The sequence below is a fragment of the Ostrea edulis genome, chromosome 5, assembly GCF_947568905.1.
Source record: "Ostrea edulis chromosome 5, xbOstEdul1.1, whole genome shotgun sequence".
Taxonomy (NCBI): domain Eukaryota; kingdom Metazoa; phylum Mollusca; class Bivalvia; order Ostreida; family Ostreidae; genus Ostrea; species Ostrea edulis.
The window spans coordinates 42,771,983-42,796,706 of record NC_079168.1 but is presented as its reverse complement, the minus strand read 5'-3'; the positions used below and the strand labels follow the sequence as shown (position 1 = coordinate 42,796,706).

General features: G+C 34.7%; 1 protein-coding gene across 10 annotated transcripts in view; it reads left to right on the top strand.

Annotated features, from left to right (window-relative positions):
- The window catches only part of LOC125652343 (uncharacterized), a 61,955-nt gene that overhangs the window by 26,337 nt on the left and 10,894 nt on the right, over positions 1-24,724 (top strand). For 5 of the 10 annotated variants that reach the window (XM_048881488.2, XM_056164509.1, XM_056164511.1 and 2 more), the window contains exons 3-5: positions 3,313-3,410; positions 14,295-14,595; positions 24,386-24,513. In XM_048881488.2, the coding sequence (XP_048737445.1) occupies positions 14,529-14,595; positions 24,386-24,513 (195 nt within the window). In that variant the 5' untranslated portion in view covers positions 3,313-3,410; positions 14,295-14,528. Of the gene's footprint in view, positions 1-3,306; positions 3,411-12,378; positions 12,433-14,294; positions 14,596-23,051; positions 24,514-24,724 lie in introns of those variants that run through there. The other 5 variants (XM_056164517.1, XM_056164510.1, XM_056164514.1 and 2 more) reach the window with 5 other exon arrangements.

The window sequence follows — 24,724 nt, the reverse complement described above, 5'->3', positions numbered from 1 at the left end:
ACTGGTCAGCTTAAAAGGACAACAATTCGTGTGCTTTGGGAATTCCAACAGACTGTTGGAAGACCTGATCACCAAAAACTATTTTGATATTGTCAATGAGGAACTCCAGCATGTTTTCAATATCAACTCCAGAGTACCTAGAATCAGAGTGGTGTTTAACGAAGTAATTTTTTGGATGACTGATCACAAGACAATTTCGTTTCTATGGAAGAAGCAGTAGAAAAGCCTTGTATCTGATTACTCTAACATTGACACTTAATTGTGTTTCAGTACAAAGAAATTGTATTTTGCGTTTATTTCATATTAACCTTACAAACAAAAATTCAATATGACTGGCTGGAAGTATGTCAGTTGGTGACTTGTCGTCAGTTCAAATCATGCTTATCTTTTAGAACAACTACATGTAAAAAGCTAGCGCTTTAGTAAATTTTATTTTATTTCTTTGTGAATGTTTATTTTTGCTAAAATATTTAAGGAGAGGTAATACAATTTCTGTTCAGCCCTGTACCTGCACACATATTGCATGCTATCTGACAGGAGGCGGTTTTACAGAGCGTAGAATGTGGAAGATGTGCCTCTAATGTGTATTCAACAGATTCGTGAACATGGTGATTCCCTAATCAATTATGATATGTAATAATGGTAAATACAAGCGCAGTGTGAAATTGTTTTTGTTTGTTTTTAAACATCACAAAAAGGATAACCCATTCCATACTGTACATGCCATTTCGTCAATGTTGTACCGTACATTGCTAGTTTTAGTGTCTTTTTAATATAATGAGCCTTTAAATAGCAATCTATAAATTTTGCTATTTAGTTTGTGCATCTATAAAGAAATGACTCTCCTGCGAAATAGTATCGGGTAGCAATATCGTAAAGTTCGATAAACTGGTTACTTGTACATAGCTTCAAATATGGAACCAGTCAATAACGGCTAAACCGTGAAGGCTTTTTAATTTGTTTGTGGGTAAATACAAGCGCAGTGTGAAATTGTTTTTGTTTGTTTTTAAACATCACAAAAAGGATAACCCATTCCATAAAGTACATGCTACCTAGAATATAAAGAGAAACGAACCTGAAGATAATGTGAAAGTACTGAATTTTTAAAAAATATGTATACTTATGTAAATATTTCAAAACAGGGCAAAAGAATATTGAAGAAATGATACACGAGATGAATAAAGTTTAGTACATGTATATGAACGTGTGTGCTCGCTCCATTCCTTTAAGTTTCTGCCATTTTCTCCCCGAAACTCTATTTTCATCTCCTCGATAAGAAAAGCTTTTGTATGATTTCAAAAATAGGTTTAAATTTTATATTCTAGTAATATTGCTATTCATCATATATTGGCTTGGTTAAGTCACTACTAGTAATGCAAAGGTCCCGGTTTCTCTCCTTCCTCATATACAATCTTCAGTAATCATTAGAGCTGACGTTACAATTTTACTTCCCACAACTAGGAACTTTCAAAACATGTTAACTCTAAAATAGACCTGGTAATATTCTCCATTCTTTTTTATTTATTTTTGTAGAAACAAGATTCAGACAATGAAATCAAGTTTTAAAGTCCCTATTTTATACTAATCGTAATAATGGAGGTACTATTCCGAAGCTAGCAATTATATCAACAGTTTAGTCGTAAGAAAATAAATCTTGGTTCCTGTACGTGATATGGGTATTCTTTAACTCGGCTTCGCCTACTCTCACCACTTTCGGACCCTTTTGAATTTCCAAAGCAGTGTAGCAACCATTAATGATCTAAAACCTTCTAACGATAAATGTTGCATTATCAAATGCTTTTGTGTGCGCAAATGAAAAATGTATATCATTCATGCACCCTCATAACCATTGCTGATAAATCGTTCGCTAATGAAAAAATAAAGTTTATGTACATGTATGGGATCTAGATTTGGCAGATGTTAAGCAGAAGTGTTACAGTTGCACTAAAGACATATTGCCGTTTTTCTGAGGATTTTAAATTTCGATTAAGTTTTGGTGCAAATTGGGGGGTGGAATTATTGTTTGGTTCAAGATGAGTTAGTAAAGCGATGTATAGAAGAGATGATATACTGTCACTTTAATCGTTTCATTTTAAATTCATCGTTGAGTCGGCAAACATAATATGAAAATGAAATATTGAATTTCGGCCTAGCCATGAAATTGAACTTCCTTTAGTGTTCAATATCGATTATAAAAACATAATGCAAGTTACGAAAATTAAATTGATGTTATGTTCAGCTGTTCCTACAGCTAAAAAAAATTAATTGTCCGTTGACATTTATTACATTTCCCCACTAATTCTACTTTTTCTCCAGATTAGATGTGATTCAGGTTCGTCAGTCTCTATCTAATGGTACATTAGCCGAGTGGGTAGGGCAAGCGCTTCGCAACCGGGAAACCTGAATTCAATTCCCCAGGGTCGTTTAACATACATGTAGGTAGTGGGTGTTCCTTCGCTAAGCGCTCGGTATCAGAAATGAATGAGGCCTCGTGTCACAGTAGGCGTTGCCGTGGTAGTGAACCCTAGCCGTTATGCCAGAGCGCCACGTGTAGGTCTTCATTTGTGGCACTTCACCTAAAAATGGAATTTTTATCAACCTTTGTTTGTTCATTCAGAATTTACTTACGGTACTTCAAATTTAGCTCCAGTTATCTCGATATATTTCGCCACAACTCCAATATGCTTTAAACATTGATTACTTCAGTTAAGTTTACAAAATTATACGAAAATGTTACAGTTTATAAATACGCATGATATATGAAAAACTTGCTATATATGATAAACTAGAAAAGTGAATAAAGTCCTTCAATAAACACGAACTTTAGCACATGAAATAATCAAAAGAATAATAACACTACTGGTACAAAGAAAATATTTGTTTAGTATTCAAAAAGGGGGTTGCAGGTTTCCTAAGTATACAAAAATGATCGATGATGCATTTTAAAGATTTAATCAACATTTTGGTTTCTCTTGGCATGGCTTCTATAAGGCGGTCTCAATGTCCATATCACACACCTAAATCCTGCGACGACATCATGTCCAGAATTTTAAAACCAGTCCTCTCAAGCAAAAAAGATAAGAGATTTTCTTGCGATAGCTTTCTTTGTTATAGTCACTTATTTATCAATAAGATAATGTATAAATATCATAAACTTTGAACAGGTTTTCAGCATGTCAGCCATCTGAAAATGAAGTCCAGTCGGTGCATTACACATAGAACACATTGTATCCCAGTTAGATAACTTTATTTTCTAACAGATCAATCGTTAGATTCTCGACTGATATCGCGAGGATTCATTTTTCTTTGCAGTGACTCAGTTAGCTGTGTGACCGCTGTCTTCGAGAGACGATATAATCCGATACAGCAGTTGGGCCTGGTTCCTCAACATTCGGACAGTCCCTATCATAGTAAGTTATTCTATATGAAAACTATATTACGTATAGACCGATACTGTGTTTCTACATACATCATCTGTATCATAATGAATTTTTTATATACTAATTAGTAGTTATGTTGTATTTTCTCCTCTTTTTTTGGACATAATCAGATATAAGTCTTGTAAAAATTTGACGATTTTGCGGATCAAACGATCACTAGCAGATGCTGTTGAAATGTCTATTCGTACTATTTATTATTTCATGTGTATTGTTGTTCTCTGTTAGACAAGGCATTAATCTGCCTTGCATGCATGGGGAATATGAGAATAGAGAGAAGCAGATATCGAAGGAACGATCAATTGTAACAGCGAACATTAATCAAATAATTGTAACTGTTAAATGAATTACATTGCATCGGATATTTAGTAGCTGCCAAACAATTTATGATTTGGGAATTCCATCGGTTGTGTCGCTATGTGACGAGTCTATACGTTTCTCCTTTAAGACAATAATTATTAGTTTCTTCACAATTTCTAATTTCAAGGACGTCTCTACTGCAGTAGAGTCTTCATTGACTGAAGATCTTAATTCTCAGTGCCAACTCCTGAAATTCAATTGTCGGAGACGATTATACATGGGACACTGTTTAATTATATTTTCCGTACTAATTGTATTCGACGGAAAGATAAAGATAATTATTCATTTCTATATTAGGAATATCCATTTAAGGAGGGATAACACACCGTCATATTGACTGACTTCGTTTTGAAACATGAATAAAAATATAGATAACAGCATTACTTGAATATTCTTCTTAAATCTAATTGTCTAGCAGGGTAGCTCATTGTAACCTATCGATGCTGAACTGAAGATCGCGGGATCGAGTCTAGCAGTGGTTTTGAAATAATATTTTTTTTCCAGATTGCTTAATTTCTACTAAAACTGCATTTTCAACTAACTTAAAGGTAAATTTGGAAGTTTTCAATTTCAAAATATTTCATTGTACATATCCAGAGTACTTATCCGCCACTTTCCATACATATAAGATTTTCTGGTGTGTTATTCCTACTTTAAGATGGATTTAAAGGAAAATTAAACACCACCTGTTCAATACAAAGATGGCACGAAATTCCCCTCGCCTATTAAGAATGAATTGGACAAAATGAATAGGTTCTTGACATAGAGATACGATCTAAGCAATGGTGTGACCTTATTAACATTGCTGTTTTGAAGAAGTCCCTGAATTATGGCATAATTTGGATCCTAATACCCTAGCGTCCGTGACCGGTGTCTAGTTTATAATTATCGGATCTGTTTTGGTCCCTGGTGAAGTCTCCATTCTCCGATTTACACCCTGGAGTAACGGTAGCACTTAGTTTACTCTTATAGAAATCAATAGTCTGTTAAAAACATCGATATCAAATCCAACGGCCTCAAATAAGTATCGCAGGCAGCAACACCAGATCCACTTCTCAAAACGTCGATCTCTCCCAATTGGCATGAAAAAAACTTTTGAGGTTAATCACCTCCTATTAGATCCGAACGTGCTCCGAATCTGTATTTCCAATTGAATCTCAAACATATGGTGCCATATTTATTAGCGTTCAAGTTTTGTTTTTTCTTCATAGAGCGGGAATAATCAATGACACTAATATTCATGAAATAAACAATTCTTGAATGTGATAGATTAACATGAATATTCTTATCATGCAAAAACTTACAAAATCACCAGCATTAGGTTCATGACGAAAAATTCGAATGTTGAATAATCAGCCCATTTCTAACAAGGAGGTTTGAATCTTTTGGATTTGTCTGCGTTAAGCTGTACTTCCTAGACACAACAGGAAGCAAGGTTATGTGGATACTTTCTGCTGTTTGCCTTGTGTATTAGATATCCCCTGACTGTTATGTGGATACTTTCTGCTGTTTGTCTTGTGTATTAGATATCCCCTGGCTGTTTTGCGGATATTTTCTGCTGTTTGCCTTGTGTATTAGATATCCCCTGGCTATTTGCGATGTCTGACCAAGTTCGCTAATCTTTGGTTTCATGATTCCCTATATAGGAAGTAGGGAATCTAGATAATACTTGTCATCTGAAATTTTCAGCATCCCCATCAAATTGCGTTCAAAGATAGATCCTTTAAAATTGACTATCAGAATGTCGTAATCGAAGTACAGTGTATATTAGCTCACCAGAGCTGAAAACTAAACAGAGTATTGATCGAAGTTTGTCCATTGTCTGTCTGTAAACTTTTCACAAGTTTGACTACTTCCCAAGAACCACTTAACCGATTACATCTATCTTAGCTCAAAACATACTTGGATAATTGGGATTGCAGTTTGTTCCAATGAAGGGCCATGCCTATTTGCAAAGGAAGATGATTAGGAGATAGTGATGATAAGGAAATATTTTGAAAAAAATCTCAGAAACCACAAGATCAGAATAGCTAAATTTTGCACAGTAGTTTCTTTTTATTACAAAGATCAATTTTTGTTCAAAACATGACATCTTAGACCAGGGTGGCGTCACTATGGGGGTTTAAAGTATTACATTATAAAGACTTCTCAAGAATGAAAAAAGAAAACTACAAGATACGGTAAAAGTGTCATTCGTTAAATTGCATGTAATATCGAAGCATGTGCACATAATGTAAAGTTACATGTAATTTTGACAGCATGAGCCCCTAGGCGCATCTCGAAACTTGCGTTTTACCCTTTTCCCTGATACAGGTTGCGCGACGAACGTTTAGGTGCATCAAATAAACTCCCAACAACAGAAAAATACCCTTTGAAACAAGAAATATTTCAAAACAACAATACTTCTTGGTGTGTCCCAAGGTACTCTCGCGTGGAAAGTTAGGTTCCCCAAAATGAAGGATTAGACGTGTTTCTTACCAATTGTTAGGCCATTCTTTACATACTGATTTTTACTACACATTACTCCGTTTACCTGATAAAGGTATAGGCCTTACGGCGGGTGTGACCGTACAACAGGGGATGGTTACTCCTCCTAGGCACCTGATTCCACCTCTGGTGTGTCCGTGTTTGTCCTACTCTTAAGTTTGTATTTCTAATGGGATTTATGAGATTGATCACTGTTCGTTAGCTTCACTTTTCATTCTAGTGGCAAGAAGAACTTGCAAGAAATATTGGCATATACATTACACCATGTCGGTGATATACGAATATTTCTGGATATAGAAAAACACCTAAAATGATAGCTTTTCGATACTTGCACTTGAAATTTTTTTTTTCAATAAGGTTATTTTTCAAGTTTAGCGAATGTACACTGCGTAGTATCGAGTGAGCGGTGGCCATGCACGATAAGAATAATTATCTAGGCACGGCACAACATGGGCAAAGATTATACATACTTTGTCAATTCTACAGAAAAAGAACAATATATTGGAATCTAAAGGCCGTATCAGATCTCATGCAAGTCTTCAAATAAAATTGATATATAGTACATGGTGAGATCATTCCGAAGTATCTCTAAAAGATTAAATATTCTTACTTCATATAATTTTCATGGAAACTTTAATTTAAGAATTACCTTAGATGTGATGCAAATTGATTCAAAATGAAGGGAAAAAGCAGCTAAAATATTAATCAATGTATTATTTTTATTGTATCTTATTATTTTTGGGGAGTTATTGCTGAAATAATTATAGCTGCAATTACTTTTCTTTAACTATCAAAGAGGAGATCCACTTCAACTATCAAAGAGGAGATCCACTTCATTTATGCGACTTACTCAAAATATGCAATGGAATCGTCCAATTGTCTATTAATTACAGTGTTTGCTTTTCGTGGGTTATCTCGTGGTGCCATAAAGAGGAATTTTGAAGTGACACATCAAAAACAGATTTTCTCTTAGCTTGATTAAATGTTTTCATTGACATATGGACTTAATACACTTTGTGAAGTTAAGAAATCTATTCGACAGTTTTTTTGCTATTGTAAGAAATGTTTTTTGTGTATAGAACTATGAAAGCAAAGATCATTTTTCTATGTATAGGGGAAATGTATGTTTTTCATCTGAGAAATTAATGACAGGAGTATTGATTAGATATAATAATTTCTCAGATCACCTTTTGTCCGTCATCTATATCTGTACGTAAACTTTACACATTTTGATTTCTCCAGAACCACCGGACCAATTTCAAACAAACTCGCTATAAAGCGTCAATGGGTAAAAGGGATTCAAAATTGTTCAAAGGGGGTGGGGGGGGGGGTAATTACGAAACAGTGAAAATATGGTAACATCTTTTAAAAATCTTTTCAAGAACCACTGTACCAGAAAAGACAAAAGTGAAAAATGTTCGAGAGGGACGTTAAACAATATACAATCAATTACGCAATCGGGACTTAATAGAATAAGCCTGTAGGCACTCACTGCAAGGGGATATGGGCCTTGTGCTCTTGTTTTATTTTAAAGCATTGCCTGTAATGGTAGAAAAGGGCCGCAATGGAAGTTTACATTGGAATAATAGGAAATATTTTAAAGAATTTCTCCTGAAGAGTAGCAGGGCCATGATTGCTGATATTAGTATGCATGCATCCTCTGATGGGTCAGATTCAAGTTCATTCAAATTCTGGCCGCATGGGCATTTGGTTAGGATGAGACCTCAATAGAGAATCAAAGTTTTACATAAGGATAAATCTTTAAAACTATACCCGAGATCGACAGGACCAGGATTAGTCATATCAATATGCAAACAGCCTCGGCTTTGTTTGTTTTACGTCTGGTCGAGAATTTTCCACTCATATGGAGACGTCACCAGCTGTAGGTGAAATACAGTGCATCACAAATTTAGACCTATAACTCAACGCCGTAGCAGTGAAGGTTCTTTAACGTGCCAGCGCCTGCCGCGACACGGTACCTCCGTCCTTGGGTAGTGGAGGTTTTACGTTTCTTCAAATCAATGCCCTGAGAGTAGGCTTGGGCCTACAGTACAAGTTCAAAGTTTTAGATGAGACTTTGTGGGGGAAATTATGAAAACTTTTTGTTCTTTTTTGTTGTTGTTTTTTTTGTTTTGGTCAATATGGTTTAGTTGGTGCTAAAATAAGGGATAATATTTTACATGATACATGAATATAGGGCATCCCTATGTTGTGTGGATTCAAGCTGGGTTAGGTCATGACCTCGTTGGCTTAGGTTGGGTCATCACAGGGGTTAAAAACTTTTGTGGAGATAAAGAGGGTAAAAGAATCTATGAAAATCGTCTGAAGAATAGCAGGACCAGGTTGACCCAGGTTAACGTTGTTGCCCATGGATCTCTTGTTTAACATTTCATGTGCATGAATACATTTCATTCCTAGATTGCTGCAATGAAACTTCGTTTTAGTGTTTTACATGTTTACTTCATTCATATCAAAGACAGTCTCGTTTTACATTTAAGGACTATTAACAAATTTTAGGTTCCAATTTCTGTTTTCATAAATGTTTTCAACAAAACGTGTGTGATGGTGATTTCAAGTAATTGATATTTTTCAAGTGATTTACACTATACAATTTCAAATAAACACACCATCATTGAATGGAAATTGAACTCGAATTGGTTTTTTCCCCAGATATTTCTTGACAGGTACTCAAACGCAATATTTAAATACCTTAAACCCGACAATTGTTATCTGCATGTTTACTTTTTTTAAAACATTGATTGACAGTGTACATGTACATACACAAATATGAAATTGACAGCATAATGGAGCCTGCATAGCTGATACCAAAATATCGTTGGTCCACGTGATTAGATTTGTAGAAACCCTAGTGACTATAGACTGACTATAGATAATTATCTGTGTTGGCCAGTTCATTTCACATAATTGCACTTATAGAGGAGTGTACGTGTATCCGTGTTAGGCTACAGATGTGGTATTTCTTTTATTTTGTCATAATTGAAAAAATTCGAATCCACTAATGAAAAGATGAATAATAAGAAACAGATATGGTTGATATATTATTCGCACGCGCGCGCGCGCGCACACACACACACACACACACACACACACACATGAACGAAAATCCAACAACACTACTTTCTGAAAATGTTGGATCTAAAAGGATACAAGACCAATGAGAAATTGATAGAAGCACTGGTTGGTTGTTTGTTTATTGATTAATGTCCCGCTCGAGGGTTTATCACTCATTTGGAAACGTCACCATTGCCGGTGAAGGACTGTAAAATTTAGGTCTATGCTCGGCGCATACCGCCTTTGAGCAGGGAGGGATCTTTATCTGCTGTGACACGGAGCCTCGGTTTTTGATGTCTCATTAGAATGACCGCCCCATTTAGTCGCCTCTTACGACAAGCAAGGAGTACCGAGGATACATTCTAACCCGAATCCCTACGGGACTAAAAGCACTGGAAAGGCCACGATACTGTTGGTTACCTAAACCTCAAATTTTGGACGCAACTCGCGTCTTTATCAAGAGAAATATATTATATAAACAAATATCACTTACTACACACCACGAAAAAAAAACCCAAATATTAATAATTTACATCGTTAACGTGATACACTAACAGACTAAAATCTCTAACTGTAAAAGTGCACTGGAATGTATTACATTGCTGCCTCATCACCAGCATATCTGATCAGATCTGTTATGGATAAATCTATACACTGGCTGCGCTTGCCCCAACGGTACATGTAACATATTAGCAGAAAATCATAACGACCATTGGGTATGACTGCAAGAGATCGACACTGGTTACACGAAGGTATCATTAGCAGTCTATAGAGGACATTTTTATAGGGCTATATTAATTTTGTCAGATGGAATATCAGGTACCTAAATTGAAAGGGTGAACATTTCCAATCCCACACTCGTACTAATGAAGGATTCTATTAGTCCTTACGTTGTTGGGTTTGTTTTTTTCATGTTGTAAATTAATTTTCTATTACATGGATTTTAATTTCCGCCGTATTGTATTCAATACTTTATTATTTCTCTGTTATCAGTTGACACTATGGTATGTCAGCTTCAAAAGACAGCGATGAGTCTTTTGGTTGAAAAATCACAGTAATCCTACAGTAACAATCCTTGCATACTCGTCATTCCAGAGGAAATTGAGACAAACGGGAGGTGGATTGCGTCCGCCTTATTCACATTCCAAGTTATTTTCTTTGGCCATCTGATCGGTAAAGTACGCTGTCGCACCTATCCCCTCGTCCTGACAAATAAACATAACACCTCCTCCTCATACACTTGCAGCTATGGCGATGTTTTCGTCATACTAGACCTTACTAATATGAATGGAATATTTGCATTTTATGAATGAAGTTTTGAAGTAGCCCGCCCACACCTTGTTACCTTTATGAAATGTAATTTACCTATGACAGCCGATTATCACCTGGAATTTAAACCTTTTGTTAGGGAGGGAAACCACACTTATTAAAATGGTCATTAATGAAAATTATAGGATATGTGAAATAATTTTGTGCCTTGTAGTTTGGACGAATATGCCTCACGGATCAATATGAATTTTAAAAAAAAATCTCGAAGGAACGTAAAATAAAACAGAAGCTGGAAGAAAAGCAACACTTCACTCGGTTTAGATAGACTGGTTTTAATACTGCAAGGATGAGCTCATCTTAGTTCAGTGTTAAGAACGTTCACAAAATATACGGATATAGGTTTTCCTCATCTGTCGCTTGGGTAAAATCTTTCTTAAATTTATTATGTATCGGAATTTAACATAAAAGATGATAATAAGTTACGGTTTTATATATTGTCTTATAATTCATGGTTTGGTCTCGTTCTACAGGCAACCAGGGTTCCGAAGCGCCATCGAGTAATTTATTAACGAACTGGTCTAAACGTAATTATTGTAGGCCTTTCTTGGTGTTTTTTTTTTGGGGGGGGGGTGATTATTATTATTATATTGTTATTATCATATATATTATTTGGATCTATTTCTATAATCCAAATAAAAAGAGTTGATATGACACAGTTAAAATAATTGAATAAAAAAGCAGGAAAATATGCAGTTCCAAAATATACTCTATCTATCTATTCTCTATCTATCTATATACATGTCCATCCACTCAGTCATTACAAATGACAGGATATAATTCTCTGGTAAATATATTCTTTACTTTTATGTGTTATCTCGTCTTGGATTCTTTGTCAGTATTGGGAATCAGAATCAATTTGCACACACTTTACAGTACTTTGTGTGAAGAAATTTCCCATTCTGCTGTCTAACTTAATGGCAACAATAAAGATAGTGTTATATCTGTCGACGTTACTTGTTATTATAACCTATAATCAAGAAATGGTTGTTGCATATCAAGCACCATATCCGCGAAAGAATAATTGGTAACGCTTGAAATTGTCTAATTCAGTCTACAACGTTCAGTGATCGATTTTATTAATATTGCAACTCAGTCGCAATGAATTCATTTTGGACAAATCAGGGAAATGGAGCGCATTCACTCCTTTCTTTCTCAACTAATTTAGTACAGATTATCACGTTGAAAATCGCTTATTGTAAATCAATACGAAAGGGTGATGTAGATATGTAAGGATGTGCGCGCCTCTATCAGGGTACATGTACATATGTAAGGATGTGCGCGCCTCTATCAGGGTACATGTACATATGTAAGGACGTGCGCGCTTCTATCAGGGTACATGTAAGGATGTGCGCGCGTCTATCAGGCAGTAAGAAACCATCATCACTGTCTAATACTTCAAGATATTCTGAAATAACTCTCCTATAATCCGAGTTGGCACTGATTATGTTTTGCAATCGAAGTCTTAGTGACCACAATTTTACACTATTTATGAAGTTCAACTCCATTGCGTCTCAGATGCGATATAGAAATGGATACAGAAATGGAAATTTGTATCTAAGTATTAATGACAGTTCTATCAACAGGCATATATATATGAATTAGATCACATGTTGTACTTTATGCACATTTTGTAAATTCAGAAAGTATATTGCATATACATATGTACATTTTTGCCTATTTTGAATTATTCTAGCATACCATAGTTACGGTCGACAAGTTTACCAGCGGAAGGTAAACAAGGACTTTGGTATGTTTGAATGTTTTAATGATTTTTTTTATGCCTCTGTATGGAAGATCGGGAGGGACATCTTTTTTGGCCTGTCTGTCTGTTCGTCTGTCTGTCCGAAACTTTAACATTGTTCATAACAATAGTGATTTCTTATATGTGACAAGACCTATCTTTTTGTACCAAATTTCACTGACTTTGTGACCTTAAAATTGGAGTTTGATCCACTTTTAAGAAGAGTTATTAAAATTGACAATATTTCCTAAACTATTTAAGACAATGCTTTAATTCATATTATTAATAATAATTCCTTACGACCCACTGGGGGCCTCAAAGCTGCCCAAGACCCCCTGTCATACAGAGTTGCAACCCCCAACCCCCCATAACCGCAATTCCTGGATCCACCCCTGCTTTAATTGGCACATCATTAACTTTACATACCTTGCATAGACAAAAAAGTCTGACACTACAAAGCAGCGCATGCATATGCCATGTGGACAGCTCGCTCATTTATTCAGCTGCGCGGTTATGTACACATGGTATTCGAAATATCCCTGTAGTGGATTGCAAATGTGGTCATAACTTTTTTTATACTTATGTTGACAAAAACAATTAAAGCTCTTTGGAGCTTATAAAATATCCATTCTATATGTAATATCCATTCTCTATGAAATATCCATTCTATATGTAATATCCATTCTATATGTAATATCCATTCTCTATGAAATATCCATTCTCTATGAAATATCCATTCTATATGTAATATCCATTCTCTATGACATATCCATTCTATATGTAATATCCATTCTCTATGAAATATCCATTCTATATGTAATATCCATTCTATATGTAATATCCATTCTATATGTAATATCCATTCTATATGTAATATTCATTCTATATGTATCTGATTTGTCATGTTTCATTCATGTCATGCCGCGTTTCCGACGCGGACATTTTTTTTTCATTAAGGATAATTTTTGGATAATTGATATGTACCTGGTTGTCACACATGTGGATGTGTCGTGCAAAGTACAGTGTGAAAGTAAAATCCTGAGAATCGAGAAATTCGGAATACTCCCAAGTGACTGTATTCACAAGGCCAAATTTCAAAAGTCCGCACCTGCCATCTGTTCACTAGGCTTCTGTCACACCCATTTCCATATACGAAAACCAAGAAAGTTCGATTGTATTGAAGTTGAAGACTAATGTGATTCAATTAATTCATAATTCAATTATCAATGTTATTTATAAGCCGACTGGAAACAAAATCTTTAGATAAATGAAAAATTCTGTCATATTTAACGACTCTGATGACATTTTTCACAACTTTAGCATAACACATTATGTATTCATTATATTAAACATTCATTTGTAACCAATATTGTTTTAACAGATAAATATTAATAATACTTCATGTCATTAACTTTAAAGGTAGGTATGTAACAAAACATTTATGCGTAATTAATAATTCCAAAGTAAATTAATATTTGGTCTATATTGAAATTAGACAGAAAGGGAGAAGCGAACAGTAAAAAATAAAAACTGCATTGAGTAATGTGAATGTTTGTACTTTAATTATGCAAACCAGCAAGTCGGGCGAGAAATGTCATTTTTCAGTGTAGATCTCGTTGAAGATAATTACATTAAGGATATATTATAAGTATATGAATACAACAAATGCAACATGCAAGGTTTGTGGTTTTACAAGTTATATAGGTCCTCCTAAGATAGGTGGTGTTGTAAATGACCCAGAGAAAGTATCGCGTCGTGAAACACTAATTCTTTGTTGGTACCTCAGACTAGTCTGGTTCTTATGAGATGTATTAGTGGGAATTGATATACTGCTATCTCTCTGCCATTTTATGTGTCTTTTGTTTCAGATTGAAGAAAACTTACCGAGACGAGCTGATCGGCATATGTTAACACGGGAATTTAATAAATTCAATACTGGTTGCAGGTCCATTTTTTCCTTGTAATGGAAAGCGATTTACATAATTGACGGTTTGTCTGTGTAAGAAATGGAAGCAGGAATTCTTTCATCGTGAAGTGTGACGGATGTACTATTGTTTTAATGGCGTTCCCTTCTGATCGTGGTCGAAAAGTGCTAAATAAAGATGGCTAAAGCAGACTTACTATTTGCCGAGTTAAAGTGGATTACATTACTTGTGCTCCTTGTTCACGGTAAGTATAAATATGGTAGCTAAACTTAAGTTGTCTGTGATTACACTTGCGTCCTATGTCGGTATTTCAGGTTGAATGAATGTCATAAATTTTCAAATTATGATTTACATATGTGTGTGTGTGTTAAACGAATAGACTTTATATTTGCTGGGTCTTTTATTAAAACTATGAATTATGTCCAGAGTGTTAAAGGTCTGGTAATATTTTGTTGGGTATTATTACAAGTACACATTGAATAGTTTCTCTATGATCCGAAAGGTTGGTATTTCGTAACATAATACGAAATAATAACATTGTTATTATACTCGAGTTTTAATGAATAACTTTGTAAAAATAAAGGATTAAACAAGCTCAATCGATTATTATAATAATCTAAATATATATATACAGGATCATTGATAAAGAAGATAAATGTACTTAGGAAAAGTATCAAAACCTTTGATATACAAATAATTTTTTAAGGGGGTCACATGACGCTTCAAGTATTTACATAATCTCCAAATTCGAACGACATTGTTCTCAAATGATAGGATTACTTGCATACTGTAATTTCTTTTAACATCATCTGGTGTCATTTTGGGGGGTGTATAGTTGTTTGCAGTTTCTGATTGTTACCGTTTTCCTTATTCAAAATTTTGCTTGTTTCGCACCATTTTGACCTATAGCAAATTAATTTCATTTTTGGTGTAAATGTTAATAGTGGCATACAACAGATCTTGATTAATTTAATCTAAACGTATTATTTCAGATAACAATTACTTTGATCAAGATTTAATTAGTTTTAATCCAGATATATCATTTCATTTAACAATTCTGATGCATCATTTTAGCTAACTATCCAGGCGTGTAATTTGATTAACAATCCAGATGTATCACATTGCTAACAATGCATACTTACATATATTATTTCAGTTAATAACCCAGACATATAAATTCAGTTAAAATAATATTATATGTATCAATTCAGTTAGTAATTAAGACATGTCAGTTCGCTTAAATATCCATATGTGTTTGTTCAATTACAATCCAGATGTATTATTGAAGTTAAAAATCCAGACGCATCATTTAAGTGAACAATCCAGGCGTATCGCTTCCAGACGATAACTTCCAGTTAATAATCCAGACGTGTTATTTCAGTCAATAATCCAGACGAGTCATTTCAGTTCATAACCCAGGCGTGTTATTTCAGTTAATAATCCAGGCGTGTTATTTCAATTAATAATTTGTGGGAAGGTTTCGCATTTTGAAATTTAAAAAAAAAATCATCAAAGAAAAATCATTGATTCGGGGCATAATTTCTAGGTAGTTCAAAGAACGTTCAAAACAATATTTTAGCTTACAAGCTTTATGGATCAACTATGTGTGATGATTACTGAAATAAGGTTTTAATTATAGAATTTGCACACTTTTAACTTATTTTGTTTTTTGTGATAGAATTCAATATACAAGATTCTTTGAATGTGCAAATGTGAACATGGGCTTTGACCAAAAATACATCCGAGTACATTGGGTCCATGCTGCTGATTTAAATGTTGACTTCATTTTCTTTGAAAGTCTAGCTTCTACAATTTCATGTGAACTTAGGGTTTCATCAACGTTCAGCCATCTACATGTATAGAATGCCTAAACTTTATATTCAAAACTCACGTACGTCATTATGTAATTAATACTTATTTAAATTACAATCATTTCATTTCCATTTTCGCATTTCTGCTATCATTGCTTTTGAAAGAAGTTGCACTTTATATATGAATTTTCCCTATAGGTGTTGCTGTCCTGATGTGTTCAAACGATTTGAAAAATCTGTAGAAAGTTTGTTGGTGACTATCAGCGTATTTGTGTTAAAGTGCAATGTTGTTTGGTCCTATTAAGATAAAAATGGAATGCAGTATAAATGCTCCATTTCGGTGATTTCTTCAAGGGATTTCTCAATAATTCCGAAAACATTTATGTAAATAAAATTAGAAATAAATTATTTTAAAGTTTCGTTCTTTATCTGTTAAAAAAACAACTCGCTTCCGAATTTTGTTTCCGATTGGCATCGTTTTAGGAATTACAAAATAGCTGATAATTATCAATTTGCCCATATCAAGTTTAACATGCTAATGTTCTTTCATGGTTGACAAGTGGGTGCAGTGATACTGCTACCCGAGTAAGATTTTTGAAATACATTTATTAGCTTCTACCTGAATATTGAAATGCATATAAATCGAATAAAACGACTTTTGCGGTGATCAAGTTTCACATAACTAAATGCAAAGAAGTTTGATATTTGAAGAATTAACAAGAGCAACGCTTACGCTGCAAAATACACCCGTCCATCAGCAGAATTACAGAAGCTAGTAATCAAATAAAGCATTAACAAAATACACCCGTCCATCAGCAGAATTACAGGAGCTAGTAATCAAATAAAACATTAACACCCACAAATAAACCATTCACTGGTCAGAAATGACTCTGATAGAGTAACATTAAATATTCGTATATGGATTTCTTAAACATGAAATTGAAAATATAAAGTATAACTTAACAACATAATTACTCTCTGTTTATACTGCATGACTGCCCATAAAGGTATGACTTTGACATTTGGCCAAGTGAATATGCATCTTTCTCTCAGCATGGGGAACATGTGTACCAGGTTTGATTACCCTTGCTTTGTATTCATTCCCCCTTCCTACAAGGTGCTGATGGTTGAACAGACAGACATGTACCGAGACATTGCAGTATACCACTATCCGTTGCGTCTATATGGTGGTTGACGATATGTATTAGATTTAATTAAGGTGCCTTGTTAGTACTGTTTCTCGCTTGTTTTGTGCCTGTAAAGGTAACTCCGTACGTTTGACCTTGAAAAACATAAGACATCTTACTGTAATCATTGGGTACATGTGTACCAAGTTTGATGAGCTTAGATTATTTTTTTTTTTAAAAGTACTCACAAAGTGCTGACAGATGGACAAACGTACTACGCTTATGCATCTATAGCGGGCGTTTAAAAACTCAAAAAGCAAACATGATTACACCATTTTTGGAAATATTCTAAACTTTTAAACTAAAATCTGAAAACAAATTAGTTTGCTGAACTTGGTTGAATTACACGGCTTTGTCTCTCTGCCCCCTGTCACAGTTTTTAAGCTAATACCTTCCATATTTTTTATGTAAAAGAAAGTTTACACCAGTGCTTGATGATGGCTGATACTACTTTAAGTAAATTTCTACAATCCTTGACATAGGAAAAGCACCCTACGTAAAGCTTGTGACGGGCGGCTTATACTCTTGTTGATTATCGTCTTCCAAGGACGACAGTGTACAGAAATTAAATGTTTTACAATCTTCATGATTAGGTCTTCCTCTCTTCTGGTCAGTGAGAAAGTTTCCCTTTTACTTTCGGAAGGTCGGTGATCTCTTACCAGGTACATTGTATCTGGGTTCTCTCTTCCACCAATAAAAACTGGGCGCCACCAGATACCTGAAAAATTGTTGAGTGTGGCGAAAAACAGCAAATCAATCAATCAATCTTCTGGTCATTTGCCGTTAAAATTTACATTTATTCGAAAGGTAGAAAATTTATGTAAAAGTTATCAATTGTCATGAATTTTCAACCGTAAATATAAAAGAAAAGAAAACAATATTAACATTTAAGAAAAACAACATCGAAAAGATACTTTACTGCATTATAATTCATTTATCCTGTTTATACTTTTTCATTATTTTTTAACTTCAATGAAGTATACATATTTTTGTTTTTAAAAACCCAGTACAGTTTTACATGTATATACTTTGTAAAGGTTGAAACCCCTAAAACAACATGACAGTATTTGAACTGCAAGTTCCTAATAATGTTAAATTTTGTGTGTAAATAAAAAAAGCCCATATCAACAGTTCCAATAAGTACACGTATGTCAATACATATATTGTAGAACATTTCTTAATCTAAGATAATCATAATTTCTATGAGAAGTTATCGGAATCTGACACACACCCTCCCGCCACACCCTCTCCCCCTTCATGAACTTTTCATGGTTTATAATTTCAAAATGTTTGCTTACTGCTCGTTGTCTATCAACATGATGGAGCGTTCGACCCGCATGCGGAAGGTCGGGCCCAAATCCCGGCCGCGACAGACCTACACTTTTGTAAGTCGTTAAAACAGATAGTGACAGTTCCATCACCAAACGCTAGGCATCAGATGTGAATGTCACGGGTCCTCGGAGATGACCTTAAAAAAGAATGCCCTGTGTCACAATAGGTGTGGCACGCTAAAGAACACTCACTGCTCAATGGCCGTAAGCGCCGAGTATAGGTCTAAATTTGAATCCCTTCATCGGTCTTGGTAACGTCTCCATATGAGTGAAAAATCCTCGAGAGGAGTACGTTAAACAAGATACAATCAATCAATCAACATAATGTAAACTGTAAATAAAATTTTAAAATCCACTGCCGCCATACTTGCGCTTGTGACGTCACAACATCTCTTCCGGTTCACAAGCCTTGCATGGGGTGAATTAAAAACGGTGAAATGGCTTGTTATAATTCTGAATATTGATATTCCATCACAGGTCGAGTCTGTCCTTTGTAAGGTGGAATTGAAAGTAGATGATGGCTAGCTGCAGATCTATAGGGAAAAGACTGGGATGAATCCGAGAGCTACAGAGCAACTCTTTATTTTAAAAAATAGTTTGATATCTTTATATCAAAGAATTTTTAACATATTATGTCAAAACATACCTTTAATCTTTCAATTCATTAATAACCCATACCAGCGAAAAATCCGCAGCTTCAATAAATTGGCCTTCACACGTGGTCACGTTAGGCATGTTGGGTTGCCAGTAAGTCAATTCGAACCCCGTTGTGTGGATTTTTTCTGTGAAGGACTTTGTTTATAATTCATAAAAATCGAAAGTAATCGACTGGCACATTGAATGTTGAACTTTTAATAAATACGGATGCTTTGTGATGATAACGGGCGTATTGTGTTGAGAAATGTAAACGCTAAAGAAAGTACTATCAATGCTACGATTTGTCATCTTGTCTGTTTTTGCATTTCGGTGTGTTGTTTTAAATCATTTTTACAAAATGCATTTTTCATGTTTTGATAAATCATTCATACAGAAGTAGTATTTTGACCAGGAAGTCCTAAGTGAAGTGCAATTGTGATTATTTTTATCTAACCATTATCCATTGATTTTTTTGTTATTTCATTATTCAATGTACGTTTTAATGCATTTGACAGAGAGGAAAATATTTAAAATGTCCACTTTGTGAATGTCATATTGTCGTCAAATGATACGCTACATGATGGTATGTTAGACATTATGCCGCTGGTGTGGACAAACGACAATTGTCTCCCATGTAAGTCAAATCGTAAATCATGCCCAACAGCAGACGTCTTCAGTTGCTATTTGTTACTGCCAGAGAGTTAAAATGCTGCTGAAATAATTTCCAAAATAACGACATGATTGGTGCTTTAAATGCCTTTCTCAATATGGGTCGAAGCAATGTCAGTTAAGTGGACTACCCAATATTCGGTTAACAGGAAAATGAGAGCTGGACGAATATTCTGCAATGACGAATCCACGTCAGTTACTACTTGTAAGTGCTCTGAAGTTATCAATTAATTATTTGCTTTAAGATACACTAAATATGAATCATTGTGAAGACTAGTTGGGAATCCTTCCGTGTATGAAAGCTGCATTCTAACTGTAATCTGACTTGGGAATATTTGATGGATGGTGCTTTGTTGTATGTATCATGGGTGTTGGATTTATTTCAATAGATCTGTCTTTTTCGCGGTCTCTTTTGATTGTCGGACTTTTGTTATTATTTTAATTGCTATTATTCACGTAAAAATTCCGCTCTATCGTAGTCAAATTTCTAATCACGGAATTCTGGTACATAGGACCTCTGTATTAAATATTGATAACCTAATAGCTTTTGACTTTATACAACGATGGGTATCTTGTTTCATTATGAGTAAATGGAATATCATTGTAAGATGAGGATCGGTTGGTATGGGGCTAAATAAATAGAACCTGTCACTTTGAAATGCCAATGGTTAGATGAATTTTAAAATAGTACTATATACTCTTATTTTCTACGCAGAGATAGTATAATTCGACACTATATAAAATAACATGAAGGCAGTATGGTAACACATTGGTCATAAATACAGGCATAAATCTAAATTACGGAACGCCATAACTGTCGTCATGCGATTATTTAAGCAATGGGTTTTTAATTTTTTGAAAGATGTAGTCTGCATACAAATTGAATAACGTTATGAAAATTTGTTTGCACACACCGTTGCAGTTATGAGACTGCATCTTTCAAAAAATAATAATCATTGCTTATATTTACATTTTAAAAACCTTTTTCAATGTGTGTGCATTTTATATTTCAAGATTCCCGCCTAATCCTGTAGGTAAGTTGCGAATAGCCTTTGGAACAGCACATATGATGTCATATCATAAACGAAAAGAGTGCGCAATGCTATAAAAATTTATTTAATAATCCAATTCTTGAATTGAGTTTTAATTAAATATCAAAAACATCAAATTATCAACAAAGTTGTATAACCTGAACAGTATATATATATATATATATATATATATATATATATATATATATATATATAATCCAAATAGAAAGAGTTGATATCACACAGTCAAAATAATTCAATAAAAAAGCAGGAAAATATACAGTTCCAAAATATATTTAAATAAATATATTTTGGAACTGTATATTTTCCTGCTTTTTTATTGAATTTTATATATATATATATATATATATACATACATACATATATATATATATATATATAAAGCACTAAATAATCACAACTAGGTACTGAAAATTTTCGCCCCAGCCCGGGGTCGAACCAGCGACGTACGGCACCCACCGCCTAGCAAGATTGTCAAACCAGTGCGTAAGTCCACTCGGCCACAACGACTTCCCTAGAAAGGAAGCTTTGTTATGTTCCTAAAGCGCTACTTATACACACTGATGCAATCCCACACAGTCGCTGTGTCATTCAGTGTTTAAGATATTTTATAAGGAGAGTGGATCCACTCTCCTTATAAAATTGAATATATATTCTCAACGATTCCCTTTAACTAGCGTTATTTTATCAATTAAAAAAAATCAACACTCAAGCCTTCTCAATCTCGGGCTTCCACAACGGTTGCTTCGAAGCAACCTCACAGAGCCTTGGCACTTCTACCACAATTACATGTACCAAAGCATCTAAAACGTCTTAACATCATTTCTATGACAAGCGACCAATTAAATGTACTTCTATTTCAAATTAAAACGCTCACTTAAACAAGTATCATTCATTACACTATTCAGTAAGTCGCAAAGCAATTTTAACATACCATAATTACGTAATGTTATTTACTGTGCCTATGGTGTTTATATCTCTAAACTGATTTGATACGCAGGAACTTGTTCTGTGTATGATCAGTTTTTAAATCGAGGCAGGCTACTGAGAAGCAAGTTGATATTACAGGGGTTTCTCGCAAATTCTATTGTCGCTATAATGATCTAGTTTGTCAATACAACTTATCATTGGGTCAAATGCTGTCTGACGTGTTTCATACCGATTGCTAGGCCGTTCTTGGCAATCTGATTTTCACTACGGATTATTCCGTTTGCCTGATCAAGACGTGCGACTAACGGCAGGTGTGACCGGTCGACAGGGGATGGTTACTTCTCCTAGGTACTTGATCTAACATCTGGTATGTGCAGAGGTCTGTGTTTGCCCAACTCTAATTTATAATAATTTTATTCACAAAAATTGAAAGGGATTGGGAGCAGGCATAGCCTATTTTAGCCCTCTCCCAACATCAAGATCTTATACTTGCCCAACTCTATTTTGCATTCCTTATAGGAGTTATGAGATGGTTCACTGACCGTCACCTTCACCTTTCATTGAACTGATTATTCGACTCTGTAGTCTTTGCGAGTCATGTAATACCATCATCTTGGTATTCACAGGAGTAAGCTACTTTGAGGGTCTCTGCTTGAATATGACTACAAGGACTCGTATAAACGATATTTCTTGCTTACAGCGGTTTATTCAATAAATACCTTGACCGTTAGCTATAAGCAACCGGCGCTTGAAAGTTTCATTTCAATTATGTTTATTCAGCTCACATATGTATGTGTGTTTAAGATACATGATAAAAAGTGAAGATAACTTGACTGAAGTTTTGAAGCTCCGAGTTGGACAAATGCATTTAACTAGATCCCGGTTCATGAACGTGTTATCCCAAAAGATGACTGGAATCGTTGTTAATTTTAAGTTTGCAGTGTCCACTCCTCCTAATTCAAAACTGGAACCCGTGTTAATTTTAAGTTTGCTGTGTCCCCTCCTAATTCAATTTACGCCCCTCATGTATTTTCATATGTACATATAAAGTTGAAATCAGCTATTAATATTTTACATTTTGTAGCGTAGTTGAAAGGACACTGAAACTTCACAAAGCCTTGTTTCTGCATGAACTAATCCCAGAAAACGTCCTCGGGGATGCCAAGTCTGACAGGCCCAGACTTTGTTCAGCATTATTTGACAAGATCTTGGCGATCACGATTAATTCAACTATGAAAATTGAGTCACTGTCAGCATGAATCAAAATTGACATGTATTGTTTGAATGTGGTAGAAAGTCTAATGAACTAATTATCGTTGAAGCATGCAGTATGATAAACTATTTGGCAATCACTATCAGACGGATAAAAAAACAAGGTTAAGTATCGGCCACGTTTCGTGTAAGTCTTTTAGTACCATACTAATGGACGGTATACACACTCATTACCGAGATAGAATACAATTAATGGGTCCTCACTCCTCTCCACACATCCAAAATATTTAAGAATCTGCCAATGCATCTCTTAATTTATCTGTGCTAATCACAATAATTAGAGCGTTACTAGAAGTCATCAATGTCTCACATGTAACTCTCCTATGCAAATGCAACTATTTATTACCTGATTCAACAAGACGACAGGAAATTCTGTGGATTATGATTGGACTCATCAAATACATCAAAGAAGACGCAAATATTTCAGTCAGAAAAACGTTTCCTGCATTGAAAATATTCTGAAAATGCAATATAACGCGTGAAGGAATTTGTATGGCAATCTATTGCAATAAAACGTTATTAGTTACTAAACAAGATGTGTTTGTGAAACACTGATGCCCCCGCATGGCAGTAACGTGCGTCTGGTACCAAAATATGAAAGGCCTAGCACTAACCGTTCACCAGTTATGGCTAGGGTTAAAGTTTTTGCGATCTAATAGACAGACGGACAGACCAAAAATTATATGCCCCCGAATTTCCGATTAAAGGGGTATAAAAATACGACTACTAATCGAGGCGTTTGGAGAGAACAAAGATGGAATTTTGCCATTTGCTCAACTCCAAAGTATATTTGTTTACTAAGGTATATTTTATCGCTGTGAACAAGAAAATATAATACAAACAGCTGAGTAACAGCATTTATTAGGAGTGAAGTAATGATTACTTGTATATCTGAAAGATCTAATATTTTGCCGCAGGAGTGGGAGATAAGTTTAATGAAACGAGTCTGTAATGGGAATTAAGTTTATTAATAAGACAGTATCATGTGATTTATTCAGAACATTTCGGGACATTTTGTTTTATGGGTGCTATTAGTTCTTTCTTCCACTTTGTTGCGATAAAGACGTTACTACAGATGGGTTATGTCTGATGATGAATTCTACTTGCCATCACAATCTGATAGTAAACGGATGGATTTGTTCTTAGTTTCAGGAAGGAATCGATACAAAAAGTATATAGAGCCAAGTTTTGTACCGGAACCCAATAACGTTACTGTACACAAAGGTCAAACGGCAGTTCTAAAGTGTACTGTGGAAAATTTGGGACCAAAAACGGTATGTATACCAGTGATACATTCGATATTGGAGAAATTCGTGGTATTCTGGATAAACAGTAAACGGCACTAATCACAAAATACATGTTGTCACTCATCTTAAAACTTGGTATAAAGTTCATTAAAAGCACCCGAGGGAGAGTATCATTATATTGTAATTCGTCAACGATTAAAATCTTAAAGTCACTAATATGGCAGTGAAACTGGTTTGA